General features: G+C 40.3%; 1 protein-coding gene across 2 annotated transcripts in view; it reads right to left on the reverse strand.

The window, feature by feature from the left end:
- KLHL8 (kelch like family member 8) overlaps nucleotides 1-14,404 on the reverse strand; it is a 53,259-nt gene that overhangs the window by 8,512 nt on the left and 30,343 nt on the right. For both annotated transcript variants that reach the window (XM_053602232.1, XM_053602160.1), the window contains exons 7-9: nucleotides 13,790-13,901; nucleotides 6,597-6,765; nucleotides 6,223-6,382 (exon numbers count right to left, since the gene is read on the reverse strand). In XM_053602232.1, the coding sequence (XP_053458207.1) occupies nucleotides 6,223-6,382; nucleotides 6,597-6,765; nucleotides 13,790-13,901 (441 nt within the window). The remainder of the gene's footprint in view (nucleotides 1-6,222; nucleotides 6,383-6,596; nucleotides 6,766-13,789; nucleotides 13,902-14,404) is intronic.

Genomic DNA, 14,404 nt, shown 5'->3' on the forward strand with positions numbered 1-14,404 from the left:
TAATCTCATTTCTGACCCAGCTATCATTCAGCATAAGGTTATTTAACTTCCATGTTTTTGTATGAGTATGCAGATTCCTGTTGTTACTGAGTTCAACTTTTATTGCATGGTGATCCGAGAAAATGCAAGGAATAATTTCTATTCCTTTAAATTTACTGAGGTTAGATTTGTGACCTAAAATGTGATCGATTTTGGAGTATGTTCCATGGGCTGATGAGAAGTATGTGTATTCAGTTTTGTTGGGATGAAATGTTCTGTAGATGTCCGCTAAATCCAAATGTTGGATGGTTAGGTTTAAATTTAAAATTTCTTTGCTCAGCTTCATATTGGAGGATCTATCCAACTCTGCCAAAGGAGTGTTGAAATCTCCGACCATTATGGAGCTGGAGGAAATCAAGTTGCTCATGTCTGTTAGTATCTCTTATAAATTGAGGTGCATTCTGGTTGGGTACATACATACTAATAATTGAAATCTCATCATATTGAGTATTACCCTTAACAAATATGAAGTGACCATTCTTATCCTTCCTTACTTTTGTTAGTTTAAAGCCTATTTTGTCAGCAAACAGAATTGCAGCATCTGCTTTTTTCTGATTACCATTTGCCTGAAATATGGACAACCATCCTTTCACTCTGAGTCTATATTTATCTTAAGGTTAGATGTGACTCTTGTATGCAGCAAATATCTGGCCTGAGATTTTTTATCCAGTCAGCTAACCTGTGCCTCTTTAGAGAACAGTGTAATACGTTCACATTAATGGAGAATATTGATAAGTCTGGTAAAATTTGGGGTATCAAATTTTTCGAAAGTCCAGTGGACATTTTTAATCCTTTCGCCACTGTGGAAGTTGGAGTTTGATCAAAAGTTTCTGAGTGAGTTTACTTTTGTGGTAGAGGATTGGGCTGGTCATTATGGAGGATAGGTCTGAGAATATCCTGAAGAGCTAGTTTGGTTATGGCAAATTTCTTCAACATATGAATGTCATTAAAGTATTTAATTTCTCCATCATAAATGAAACTCAGTTTAGCTGGATACAGGATCTGGGGTTGAAAGTTATTTTGCTTTAGGAGATTAAAAGTCGCTGGGCACCCTCTTCTGACTTGAAAATTTTCAGCAGAGAGATCTGCAGCCATTGTAATATTCCTCCCTTCGTAGGTAATGGATTTCTTACATCTGGCTGCTTTCAGAATTTTCTCCTTCATATTAACTTTAGTGAAGTTAATTATGATATGCCTGGGGGATGTCTTATTCAGATTGAGTTGTGCTGGGGTTCTGAAACTGTCTGCTATCTGAATTTCAGAATCTCTTGGCATGTCTGGAAAATTCTCTTTCATAATTTCATGGAGAAGGGCCTCTGTGCCTTGCGAGGCCACTTCATCACTTTCAGGGATTCCAATGAGGTGGATATTAGCCTTCTTCGAGTTATCCCAGAGCTCTCTGAGAGAATGACCCATTTTTGTTCTCCATTTCTCTTCCTCTTTGAGAGTTTGGGAGTGTTCAAAGGCTTTGTCTTCAATGTCAGAAATCCTTTCTTCTGCTTGCTCCACTCTGTTACTGAGGGATTCTACTCTATTTTTCAGATCTTTGAGGGCTGCAAATTCTTGCTTCAGTGCGTCAAAATCTTTGGTGGTTTTGTCCTTAAATTCATTAAATTCTTGAGACAACTTTTGAATTTCTCCTCAAATTTCTAATTCCAACTTTTGAATTGCTTTTCAAATTTCTAATTCCAAATTTTCCTCCATTCTATTAATGTTTGCAATCCAAATTCTGAATTCAATTTCTGACATCTCGGCCAGCTGTTTATGAATGGGATCTTCAGTTACATGTGCCATATCTTTCCTTGAGGGGGGTTGATCTATTCTGGTTATTCGTGTTATCAGAGTTTTTCTGTTGATTCCACCCCATGATTGTTTTACACTGTTTGATTTTCCCCCATGATTGTTTTACACTGTTTGATTTTCCCCCAGGAGCTTTGTCGAGGATCTGTGTTGTGCTATGGCCTGAGAAACTGGGGACCTGTTTGGTGTGGTGGGGCTAAGTGGTTTTATCTTGTTTTCAGCTGGTCTCCGTTTGACCCTAGTGAAACAGTTACTCTGGGTTGAAGTCTCAGCTGTGGAGAAATACCAGCAATTAAGTCACCCCACCCCCCCACAGGCAACAATTGGAAAAGGAAAATCAAACCTTCCTACAACCACACACCCAGGGCACCACTTGAATAGTCTTCGGGCAGTTGGCTCAGTTCAAAAGGTCCAAATCAACTGTCTCAGTCAGCACCTGTCTCAGGTGGGAGAGTTTAAAAGGTCTCTGGCAACTGGATCGTAGGGGTCTGGTGACAACTCAGATATGGCTTGCTCCGGTGCTCTGTGGAGTCAGGAGAACCCACCCAGCAAATAGATTAGTCTGGGAAGGTTGATGCCTCCTTCCCCACTTTGCACCTCTGTCACACCCAGTCACTGATACTCCACAGGGCTGTGACCCAGTTGCCTCTAGTGAACAAATATTCCAGGGGTTTGCACCTGCCTGAATCACAAGGATATCTATTTCTGCTCAGCCAGGCCACTGCGCTCTGCCTCTATCCAGCAGGGGGAGGTGAGGCCTGACAACCTCGGGCACTTGATGGAGACTGGGGGGTGTTCACTCAGTTCCAGCCCCGCCCCTGATTGATGTTACTGACAGAACAGAACAGAACAACTTTGCAGGAATTTGTTTGTGTCCCTGCTAAATTCCCCTGCAGAAGAGAAGCTGTTTTGAGTTCCCAGAGCCTGCGCCTCAGGTCCTGTCTCTCCTCCTGCAGGTTTGTATTCAGTTAGCTGTCAGTTCTAGCCTCCAGCCTTCCTTTGTCTATAGGCTTACGATCCCCTGAGGGCCAGGTGCATCTTAGGCTCAGTGGAGTGGTCCTCTGGTTCAGTCCCGCCCTGGGAACTTCCCAGCTCTGCGCGTGCGTTTCTAGTCCCCGCACTCCACCCAGGCCGGTACCGCCTCAGGCAAACCCTTTACTCACAGGGCCTGCGTTTCCGTCCCAGATCTGTTCCGCAGTGGTTTCCACCTGAGAAGATGCCCGGCTTCCTCTGGTTCCACAGGGAGACAGAGAGTGTGGCTTCGGAATATCTGGGAGTGAGCCCTATTGTTGCTAAAAGACGGCTGCTGCTCTGTGCTTTGGGGCACTGCCGCTCCAGTGTGGTTCCCTCTCAGCCGACTGTCCTCTCCTCACTCCCATGACGCAGAATCTGCAGTGACCAGCTGCAGTCTAGGCCCTGTCCACACCCCTCGAGCAATCACCCAAGAATCTGGACCTCTGGGGGACAGGCCTCCAGACCTCAGAGTGAGAGTGGAGGGGAGTGCTGGGAGCTCAGAATTGCAGGTAGAGAATATATACAGTTCTATCCAGTTTTATGCCTGGCAGGAGAACGCCGTGGCACCCTAGTAGAGGAGGTAGGTCCAGTTTTTAGAGGGTCTCTCCCGTGGAGTGTAGTGGGAGGACCTTTGAACTCTGCTCGTTTGTTTGTGGGGCACTCCGAGCCATTCTCATGGAGGAGGGGACTCCGGTCTGCTTGGTGATGAATTTTGTACATTTTGTTTGTATCCTTGGGGTCGCAGCCCGCCTCAGCGGAGTTGATGTGCGTTCTTCAACCTTCTCTCTTGGTGCAGCTCCAATCCACCAGGGTACTTGCTAAATTTCTGTCCTTTAACTCTCCTTCTGGATGGGGGCCTCTGTGGAAAGCTGACTTCAGTCAGCCATCTTGTCTCCGCCCTCCCTATTTTCTTTTTAGAGACAAGATCTCTTGCTCAGGATGGTCTCAAATTCATGGCCTCAAGCAATCCTCCAATGCCTTGGCCTCCCAAAATATCAGAATTATAGGCATGAGCCCCATGCCCAGCCTATGTTTTTAAATGGTAAGAAGGCTTGAGAAGGGAAATAACTACACTAAGTCATATGATTCATCTAGATGTATGTTAAAATTTTCCAATTGTTTTCCTTAATACTATAATTGCCATTATAATTAGAGATGATGGACTATGACTGAAATCTCACCATTTTTTGCTAAAACTACATTTTCATGCTACATATTCCAGATGATGACTTTATAAATTCTAATGATGTACTTAATATAATCCTAAGGGTTAAATATAGAAACTGTTGGGTGATTTTTTTTTTTTTTTTGAGACGGAGTCTCACTTTTTCACACTTGGTAGAGTACCATGGCATGGAAGCTCATAGCAACCTCAAACTCTTGGGCTCAAGTGATCCTCTGGCCTCAATCTCCCAAGCAGCTGGGACTACAAGGCGCCTGCCACAGTGCCCAACTAGTTTTTCTATTTTTAGTAGATACGGAGTCTCACTCTTGCTCAGGCTGGTCTCCGGAGCTCCAGCAATCCACCCACCTCGGCCTCTTAGAGTGCTAGGATTGCAGGTGTGAGCCACTACACCAGGCCGTGAGGGTTATTTTCATGGTGTTCTTTCTTTTAAAAAACAAATGAATCTTTTTATAGACTCCCTCTAAGTTTAAATGAGTAATAGCTCCCTTTGGTGATTCAGCTTACTTTCCTGAGAACAGAAAGTGTTGATTTTATTACAATTAGTCTATTTAAAAACAAGGACAGTTAAAAAAAATCTACTTCTGGCTCAGCACCTGTGGCTCAAGCGGCTAAGGCGCCACCCACATACACCTGAGCTGGTGGGTTTGAATCCAGCCCAGGCTCACCAAACAACAATGACAGCTGCAACCAAAAAATAGCCGAGTGTTGTGGCAGGCACCTATAGTCCCAGCTACTTGGGAGGCAGAGGCAGGAGAATCGCTTGAGCCCAGGAGTTGGAGGTTACTGTGAGCTGTGTGCCATGGCACTCTATCCAGGGTGACAGCTTGAGGCTTTGTCTCAAAAAGAATAAATAAATAAAAAATAAAAACATCAACTTCTCCAATGGGTTTAATTTTATTAAATCAACTTAATTAAACAAAATTCACCAATTTTATGCTCATACTTCCAGGAAGTGTCATCTACCACAATCATGATATAAAATATTTTTTCATTGTAATAAAACTTTTAACTGCCGCTCATGCTAATGAAGATAGAGTTTTTAACAGTTACAATATTTTCCACAGCCCCCTTTTTTATTGGTTACCTATCATTTCCCAATATCATGCATATAAATGTATAATAATAATAAATTCAAAGCAGAGGAATAGAAAAAACAAAATGTAATTAAAGTTTTTAGACATGTCCATACTTTCAAAGTGTTCTTTTTTGTTTTTCCTTTAGAGATAGAGTCTCACTTTGTTGCCCTTGGCAGAGTACCAGTGGTATCATAGCTCACAGCAACCTCAAACTCTTGGGCTCGAGTGATCCTCTTGCCTCAGTCTCCCAAGTAGCTGGGACTACAGGAGCCCACCTTAATGCCCAGCTATTTTTTTTTTAAGAGACAGGGTCTTGCTCTTGTTCAAGCTGTCTCAAAATCCTGAGCAAAAGCAATCTATCCATCTCAGCCTCCCAGAGTGCTAAGATTACAGTTGTGAGCTACTATGGCTGGCCAAAATATATATATATATATATATATAAACCATTCAAGGCTCAGCACTCTTAGCACACTGGTTATAGTGCTAGCCATGCACACCAAGGCTGGTGGGTTCAAACCAGGGCTGGGCCAGCCAAACAACAAAAAAATAGCTGGGCATTGTGGTGAGCACCTATAGTCCCAGCTACTTGGGAGGCTGAAGCAAGAGAATCGCTTGAGCCCAAGCGTTGGAGGATGCTGTGAGCTGTGACGCCATGGCACTCTATCAAGGGTAACATAGTGAGACTCCGCCTAAAAAAAAAAAAAAAAAAATTCAGAAGTACATCTCAACTGATTCTACTTAATGCTAAATGTAATTTTTTTTTTTTTTTTTTGAGACAGTCTCACTTTGTCACTCTGAGTAAAGTGCTATGGCATCATAGCTCACAGCAACCTCAAACTCTTGGGCTCATGTGATCCCCTTGCCTCACCCTCCCTAGTACCTGAGACTATAGGTACCCTCTACAATGCCCAGCTATTTTTTAGAGATGGAGTCCCATTCTTGCACAGGCTGGTCTTGAACTCCTGAGCTCAGGCACTCCACCCACCTTGGCCTCCTGAAGTGCTAAGATTACAAGCATGAACCACCACACCTGGCTATTGTATTGTTGTATGACACCTATCATTGCATATCTTGATAAATTATACTAGAGAAATACTATCCACTCACCAACAACATATAAGCAACCATGAAGCTCACTAACTCCATTGCCTGCTCTTCGTTGACCCATTTCTTTAACTTCTATCCATTTATCCAGATGTGGGTCATACCTTTCCACACTAGATAAAGAAGCCACTCCATCATTGCCGCCTACTGCATAAACATGGTTCTAAATAAAAACAAACAAAACACATGACATTAGACTTTGAATGTACTTATGTATTGTCCTAAAGGTAGACCAGATGTATAAGAAAGCAATATTTCCTTAAGCAATGTGGTATATAATATCTTCATACTGATAATATGAATGTATCGGGCCTTTCCTTATTTGGTAATGGATGTAACGCAAAGTAATTCAATGGGCAAGTTGCCATGTAACTTACTACTAGAGCCACAGAGCCAACTCCCCCACGAGGAGTGTTCATTGGTGCCACTGCACTCCACTGGTCAGATTCTATGTCGTATCTCTCCACATCATTGAAGCAAGTATTGTCATCTAGTCCCCCAATGGCATAAATTGGACCTCCCAAGGAAGCCAAAGCAATTCCTCTCCTGCGAAGACAATTAAATATACTCTAATATCTGGGTTTGTATAGGGGGAAAAAAGTAGCAAAAAAATTGTGCTAATGGAAGTCTTTTATCATGTTAGCTTTCAAATAGCGTAGTTTGTTTCTACTATTTTTAGATTTATCAAAATTTCTGAATAGATGGCTACAGAGTCAACAAACTATGCAACTCTAGGTGAACAGTGCCCCTCAGAGGTGTAGCGTGCACAGGCTACCTTAAATTCAGATACAACAATAGATTAAAATCCAACAGAACAGTATAAAGGAGTCCAAAATACCCAGCTGGTACAACATACAGCTGCATAATTGAGAGGCTAATGAACTGACAGAGATTGTCTGCTGTTAAGTCAGAAGTCAGTCTCATTTCTGAATTTACATAATTGTAGAACTTGTTTTGTTGCAGGATTTAATTATACCACACAAAATAACATTAATTTTTATATTATAAGCTTTATATCACATTGCTTTATTTCTAAAGGGTATGTATTCCTCTTCTTTGAAGAGACTTCTTAGCCCATGATAAAAGCTAATTCACTTAACGGGGATCAGAAAAACACTACCTCAATTTCTTAAAAAATATACTGCAGCAATTAAAAGTTGAAGTATTCCAAAACCATTATTTGTTACTAACTTGGATACTTTATAGGCCTCTACTGCTTTGTTTCTTTACCTAAGATACAGCTGATACTCAGTTAATACAGGTAAGCACTTAGAACAATGCCTGAGCCCGGCCCATACTTAGCACTACGGATTAGCTATTATTGTTACTGAAGACAACAGCTACTCCACTGAGATTGTAGCTCTAAGTTTATCAGAGCTATCTCAGTTTATTATTCTAGGAAAAAATTCATAAGGATAATTCATTTTCTGTCTCTTTAACCTCTTTTCTCTCAAATATAAAGTTATGATTTACTAGATACAATGGTTATAAAAATTTCCAGGTATGTGTGAACACATGTGTGTACTCCCTAGAACATGAGGATGTTAGATGAGGGAGGAAGTAAATACAGCTAATAATAACTGGTCCTCCGCCCCCAAACCAAGAAGCAGATGACATTACTGGCTATTTCCTACTCCTCAAAACTCTCTTGATTTTCATGGCATCACATGTTTGAGTTCCCTCCTACATCTCTGGCTGATGCTTTTCAGTTTTCTCTATCAGTGCATTCTCTACCCCACCATTAAATTATTAAGCCTCTCCCAGGTGCGGTGGCTCAGAATCCTAGCTCTCCAGGAGGCCTAGATGGGAGAATCACTTGAGCTCAAGAGTTGGAGTTGAGACCAGCCTGGGGTAAGAGAAAGACCCTGTCTCCACTAAAAATAGGAAAAATTAGCTGGATGTTGTAGTAGGCACCTGTAGTCCCCGCTACTTGGGAGGCTGAGGTGGAGGAAACTAAGGTCAGAAACTGAAGAATCATCCTTGCTTCTACCTTCTGTTCTTTCTACCTATATCTAATTATCATAAAAACTACTTTTTCTTTTTTTTTTTTTTTTTTTGAGACAGAGTTTCACTTTGTCACCCTGGGTAGAGTGCTGTGACGTCACAGCTCAAACTCTTGGGCTTAAGCGATTCTCTTGCCTCAGCCTCCCAGGTGGCTTGGACTATGGGCGCCAGTCACAATGCCGGGCTGTTTTTTGTTGTTGTTGTCTTTGTTGTTTAGCAGGCCCTGTCCAGGTTCAAACCCGCCAGGCCCCGTGCATGTGGTCGGTGCCCTAACCACTGAGCAAGGGCACTGAGCCCATAAAGACTTCTTGACTGTACACCTCTGAACTATCTTTCAAATACGTCCTCTTTTCTCCATCTTGATTTCAACTACTTTATTAGGCCAAGTTACCACTATTTCTTGACTAAACTATGACATTTTTAGTCCATCAGACTGTTTTCACCCTGGTCATCAACTCCCTCCTCTGCTTTGTATTCAGAGCCATCTTTGAAAAGAGAAAATTATCATTCCCCTGATATTTAAATTTAAATATACATTTTCTGTTTTTATTTAAAGCCCACCAGATAAAATATCCTTGACAAACCTGAAAATCCCTCACCCTCTGCCCACTCTCTCTGCCTTATTTCTGGACATTCCTCTCCTTGATCTCACAGCCATCCTGGACTTTGTGCTCCTCTCTCTCTCTACCCACCACTCTTACCCCACCCACAATCACTCCATCAGGTTAAATTATTCGATTCCTTCTAATCATAAATTCCAAAGGACTTTCTTAAGATCTCCACTTCTCAAGCACCCTTTACTTACTCTGTGCTAACATTATTGCTCTTATAACTATGTCTTTATTTGTATATTCCCTTCTAGAATATAAGCTATACAAAGGCAGGGACTTCGGCTATCTTATTCATTGCTGGTAGCAGAAAATGAAGTGGGACCTTCACCACTTGCTGTGTCTTACAGTGGGCATTTAACATTTTTTGTTAAATAAATAAATGAACCCTTAGATATGCTCTGTTAGGATAATGGGTTTCAGTAAAACCACACAGTGAACAAACAGTGTCCACTTTAGTGGAGAGATGAAAAACAAGAGGAAAAAATAAACAAAACCCAATCTTTCAATGTGAAAATTATCATGAAATGTACACTGAAAAGATGATTTGGGGGAATACAAATCATAAGCAAATAACATGACAAAATAATTGCAGCTCTATTATTTTTTACACACAAGCTCCTATAAATGTTCAAAGCTTATTTATTTAGAGACAGGGTCTTGCTCTGTTGTCCAGGCCAGAGTACAATGGAATTACCACAGCTTACAGCAACCTCAAATGCCTAGGCTTACAGGCACACACCACCATGACTAGTTAATTTTTCTATTTTTTTCCTCAGACCTTAGCCTAGTCTTGAACTATTGGCTCCAAGCATCTTCCCTGCTGGGCCTCCCACATTTCTAGGATTACAGGTATGAACAACTGCTTCCAGCCTCAGGGCATACATGTATTTTAAAAGATTAAAGAAATTCAACTGCTATTTTGGGAGAAGTTTCATTCCATCTTGGCTAAAAACCAACTTAATAGCAAGGATATAAAAATTAAAAATGTACCTTGGGATTTGTCCCTCATTTTAATCCATGCATTAAAATTTAAACTATTTGTAGTTACCACATAGTATAATCAAGCCCTATTTAAAATGTCATTTGAAGCAGATAGCAGGAGGTAATAATAGTCTAAGACTAGCTTTTCTTCCCTTAAGATTTTTTTTCTCATATAGAAGAACAGATAAAAAGAAAAGAAAAATAGGCTGAGGCTTGGCGCCTGTAGCACAGTGATTATGGATTACCAGCCTCATACACCAAGAGTGGCAGGTTCAAACCTGGCCCCAGCCAGCTAAAAAACTACAACAAAAAAATAGCTGGGCATTGTGGCAGGTGCCTGTAGTCCCAGCTTCTAGGGAGGCTGAGGCTAGAGAATCGCCTAAGCCCAGGAGTTTGAGGTTGCTGTGAGCTGTGACAAACACAGCACTCTACCGAGGGCAACCTATTAAGACTCTGCTCAAAAAAAAAACTAAAGAAAGAAAAGAAAAACAAAAATAGGCTGAAAAGGCGGCGCCTGTGGCTCAGTGAGTAGGGCGCCGGCCCCATATGCCGAGGGTGGTGGGTTCAAACCCAGCCCCGGCCAAACTGCAATAAAAAAATAGCCGGGCGTTGTGGTTGGCGCCTGTAGTCCCAGCTGCTCGGGAGGCTGAGGCAAGAGAATCACATAAGCCCAAGAGTAGAGGTTGCTGTGAGCCGTGTGACGCCACGGCACTCTACCCGAGGGCGGTACAGTGAGACTCTGTCTCTACAAAAAAAAAAAAAAAAAAATAGGTTGAAAAAAATCTCTTTTCAGCAGAACTCTCTTCACATTTCTATATAATCTTTCATACCTTTTTTGGTTTTTTTCTTTCTAATCTTTCGTATTTTAACACATGAAGAAAACCTAGCTAAAAATGTTTGGCTAAATTAATCAGGAATAGAAAATTAGATGGCAATGTATCCTTTTGCACAGTTCAGTTTAAAATTGCTCATTTTGATAATATATAATGTTGTTCTTTCCTTTCTTTTCTTCTTTTTCCCTTTTTGGAGACAGGTTTTGCTGTGTTGCATGGGCTAGTTTCCCAAGAGTCAGCCACCTTGCCCAGCCACAAGTCATTTTTAACTCTTACAGAATGTTGCTACAGTTTGCCAGCTATATAAGCCACAATGTCTGAAGTTAGGTTTTGTTAGTTTTGTTTGTTTAACAAAATTGCAGGTGATATATTTTTATCTTTGTTCTCTGAACAAAGCTTACTCTTACGCAGTACTTTCAATATTAACTAGATAGTCCCTCTTCCTCCCTTATATTTCCACTCTGAAACAAGAGGCAGTATTTATTCTAGTATCTAATTTTAAATAAATTATTGAGCTCAATCTTTAACATCCTCACCCTGTTTATTGAATTTTAAATTTGAAAAAGAAAATAGGTAATCTAATTTAATCTCCTATTCAGTATAAAATATATGTCTTTCTAACATACACAATTCCAGGCCACATGTGGTCGCTCATTTTAAAAATCTGGAGAGCTGGGCATGGTGGCTCATGCTTGTAATCCTAGTACTCTTGGAGATGGACGTGGGCAGATTGCTTGAGCTTAGGAGTTTGACGCCAGCCTGAGCAAGAGCGAGACCCCAGCTCTAAAAATAGGCAGGCGCTGTGGCAGGTGCCTGTAGCTCCAGGTACCTGTAGCTCTAGCTACTTGGGAGGCTGAGGGAAAAGAATTGCTTAAGCCCAGTAGTTTGAATTTGCTGTAAGCTATAATGCCACAGCACTCTACCAAGGGTGACAAAGTGAGAATAAAATAAAATAAAATAAAAATCTGGGTGGTGCCTGTGGCTCAGTGGGTAGGGCGCTGGCCCCATATACCGAGGGTGGCCCGTGTGAACCCGGTCCTGGCCAAACTGCAACAAAAAAATAGCCGGGCATTATGGCAGGTGCCTGTAGTCCCAGCTACTCTGGAGGCTGAGGCAAGAGAATCACCTAAGCCCAGGAGTTGGAGGTTGCTGTGAGTTGTGAGGCCACAGCACTCTACCAAGGGTGATAAAGTGAAACTCTGTCTCTAAAATAAATAAAATAAAAATCTGCAGAGTCTAATCTTTTATTCTTATACCCCAAATGATGTTACATATCCTACTTTAAAACCACAACAGATGTAGAGATCAGGACAAAGAGCAGGATGACTATAAACTCTCGATTGAAATAAAGGCTTCACTTCTCTTCATGTAGGCAATTATATTACATTCAATTTTTTCCTTTCCTTTTCTTTAAGAGCTGAGTTTCATTAATGGTCCAGGTAGTTTTCACCATAAGAAACAATCACAAACCAAATTTTTCATCATGCTTTACTGGTGTAATTGATTTTTAATATCCCTAGGGCACATTTTAATCTATAATTCTAATTGTAATATTTTAAGTTTTGCTGAAAGTATAATTGGCCTACTCAGTTTTTTGAATCCTGGTTTGTTACTCGGTATTAGTTATCCTCCTACCTTAAGATGACTGAAAATTTATTAATGATATTCAAGTCATTAATAAAAATGGTGACCGGGCACTGTGGCTCATGCCTGGAATTCTAGCACTTTGGGAGGCTGATGCAAGAGGATCACTTAAGGCCAAGACTTTGGGACCAACCTAGGCAACATTTTATATCAACACACCATCTCTACAAAAAATGTTTTTAACTTGGCTGGGTGAGGTAGTACACCCCTGTATAGTCCCACCTACTTGCAAGCCCAAAGCAGGAGGATTATTTGAGCCTAAAAGTTTGAGGCTACAGTGAATTATGATCATGCTACTGCACTCTAGCCTGGGTGACAGGGCAGAACCCCAACTCTCAAAAAAAAATTTTTTTAAACACAGTAGAGTCCTTAAGTATGTTATCCATTCTACAAGTCTTCTCCCCTTTAGACTGATCCATTTAGCAACATACTTAAATTTATTGTAGATGAGAATGTAAGATATTAATGCACAATGTGATAAAATCAATGAAGAATGATTGATATTTTATTATGATAAAATACAGAGGGTGCCAAAAATATATATACACATTTTGGGAACAGAAAAAACTGTTTAAATTGTAATACTCAAATATATGCCAATGTCAAAAGATGAATACTAGTGACAATGAGCACCTCTTACAATTGCAAAAGTCAAATGTGACTTGAGTATTACAAATTTAGTCCTAAATCCACTATCTTTTTAAATACAGAAACACTAGACACATTACTACTAAGATCCAGGAATAAGACAAAAACACCTACTATTTCTGCTACTATTTATCTGTATTAGATTACCAGCCAATACAATTAGACAAGAAAAATCAGTTAGAAACATAAGACTGTGTGAAGAAACTGGCAAAAGCTGAATAAAATCTACAGATTAGTGATAGATCAATGCTAATTTCAATAACTATATTATGGTAACATTATGGGAAGCTAACTGAAGGGTAGATAGCAACGTTTCTTTACCTTGGCACTACTGGTATTTGAGGCTGGAAAGTTCTTTGTTGTGGGGTTTTGTCTTATACAATGGAGAATCTACAACAGCACCCCTGACTTCTTCCTGCAAGCAGCAACTTACCCACCCCCTGTGACAACCAAAAATGTCTCCCGAGACTGCCACCTGTCCCACAGAAGGGGTAAAATCATCTTCAGTTGAGAACTACTGGTACACGGGAACTCTACTATGTTTGCACCTTCTCTGAAAAACCTAAAATATTTCAAAACAGAAAGATTTTTAAAAAGTCAATGAATGCTCAGATGTAAGTGAAAACTGTCACTACCATTATGGCAATCTAAAACACGACCGCATCTTTAATTCTTGAAAAAATATAAAAAGTTATAACAAAGCATCACTTTGGATACTTCAACAAAATATGTTTCAGAAGGTATTTAAAGTTCCTAAAAACAGAAAAAAAATTAAAAAATAAGGGCTTTCAATTTTAGGAAACTTTATTTTCTACCATCAGTACAAAAGCAATCTGCGGGCTGCCCCACCTCTTGGTGTTCATTGACGCCTTCATCATCCATTTGTTAGTGAGAGGATCAAACATCTCCATGCTCCCTAGGTGCTCATTTCCATCATGTCCACCTACCGCATACACTTTACCTGTCAAATAAAGAAGCATTTTCATTTGATCCCAAATAAATAAAATAATATTCACATTCTTTACTATGCATGTAAACAACCATATCAAGAGCAAAATGTCACCATAAATTTTCTACAACTGCTTTTTCATTCAACATTATGATCTGTGTCATTTCAGTAGCTAAATGAAAAATCAGCGTTACCTTAAACTAAACATACTGTTTTACCTGAAGTTATTTAAATGCTCAAACATGATCCCCTTATTGTCCAACTTTTTATTACTTTGTAGATGAAATCACGAATCATGTCTCAAAGAATGTTTAATAAAATAAATAATGCTCTGTGTTATATAAGGAAAATATAAAAGTGTTAATATCATCAAAATTTTTCTAAATGAAACAAATAAGATGATTTTTATTTATTAAAATGTATTTTACTGGGGAGGCGGAGCAAGATGGCAGCCGAGTAACAGCTTCCTTGCATCTGGGCACTGTGAGTCTGGGGAGATAGGACTCCAGGCATCT

The sequence above is a fragment of the Nycticebus coucang genome, chromosome 1 (genome assembly GCF_027406575.1).
Source record: "Nycticebus coucang isolate mNycCou1 chromosome 1, mNycCou1.pri, whole genome shotgun sequence".
Classification (NCBI taxonomy): domain Eukaryota; kingdom Metazoa; phylum Chordata; class Mammalia; order Primates; family Lorisidae; genus Nycticebus; species Nycticebus coucang.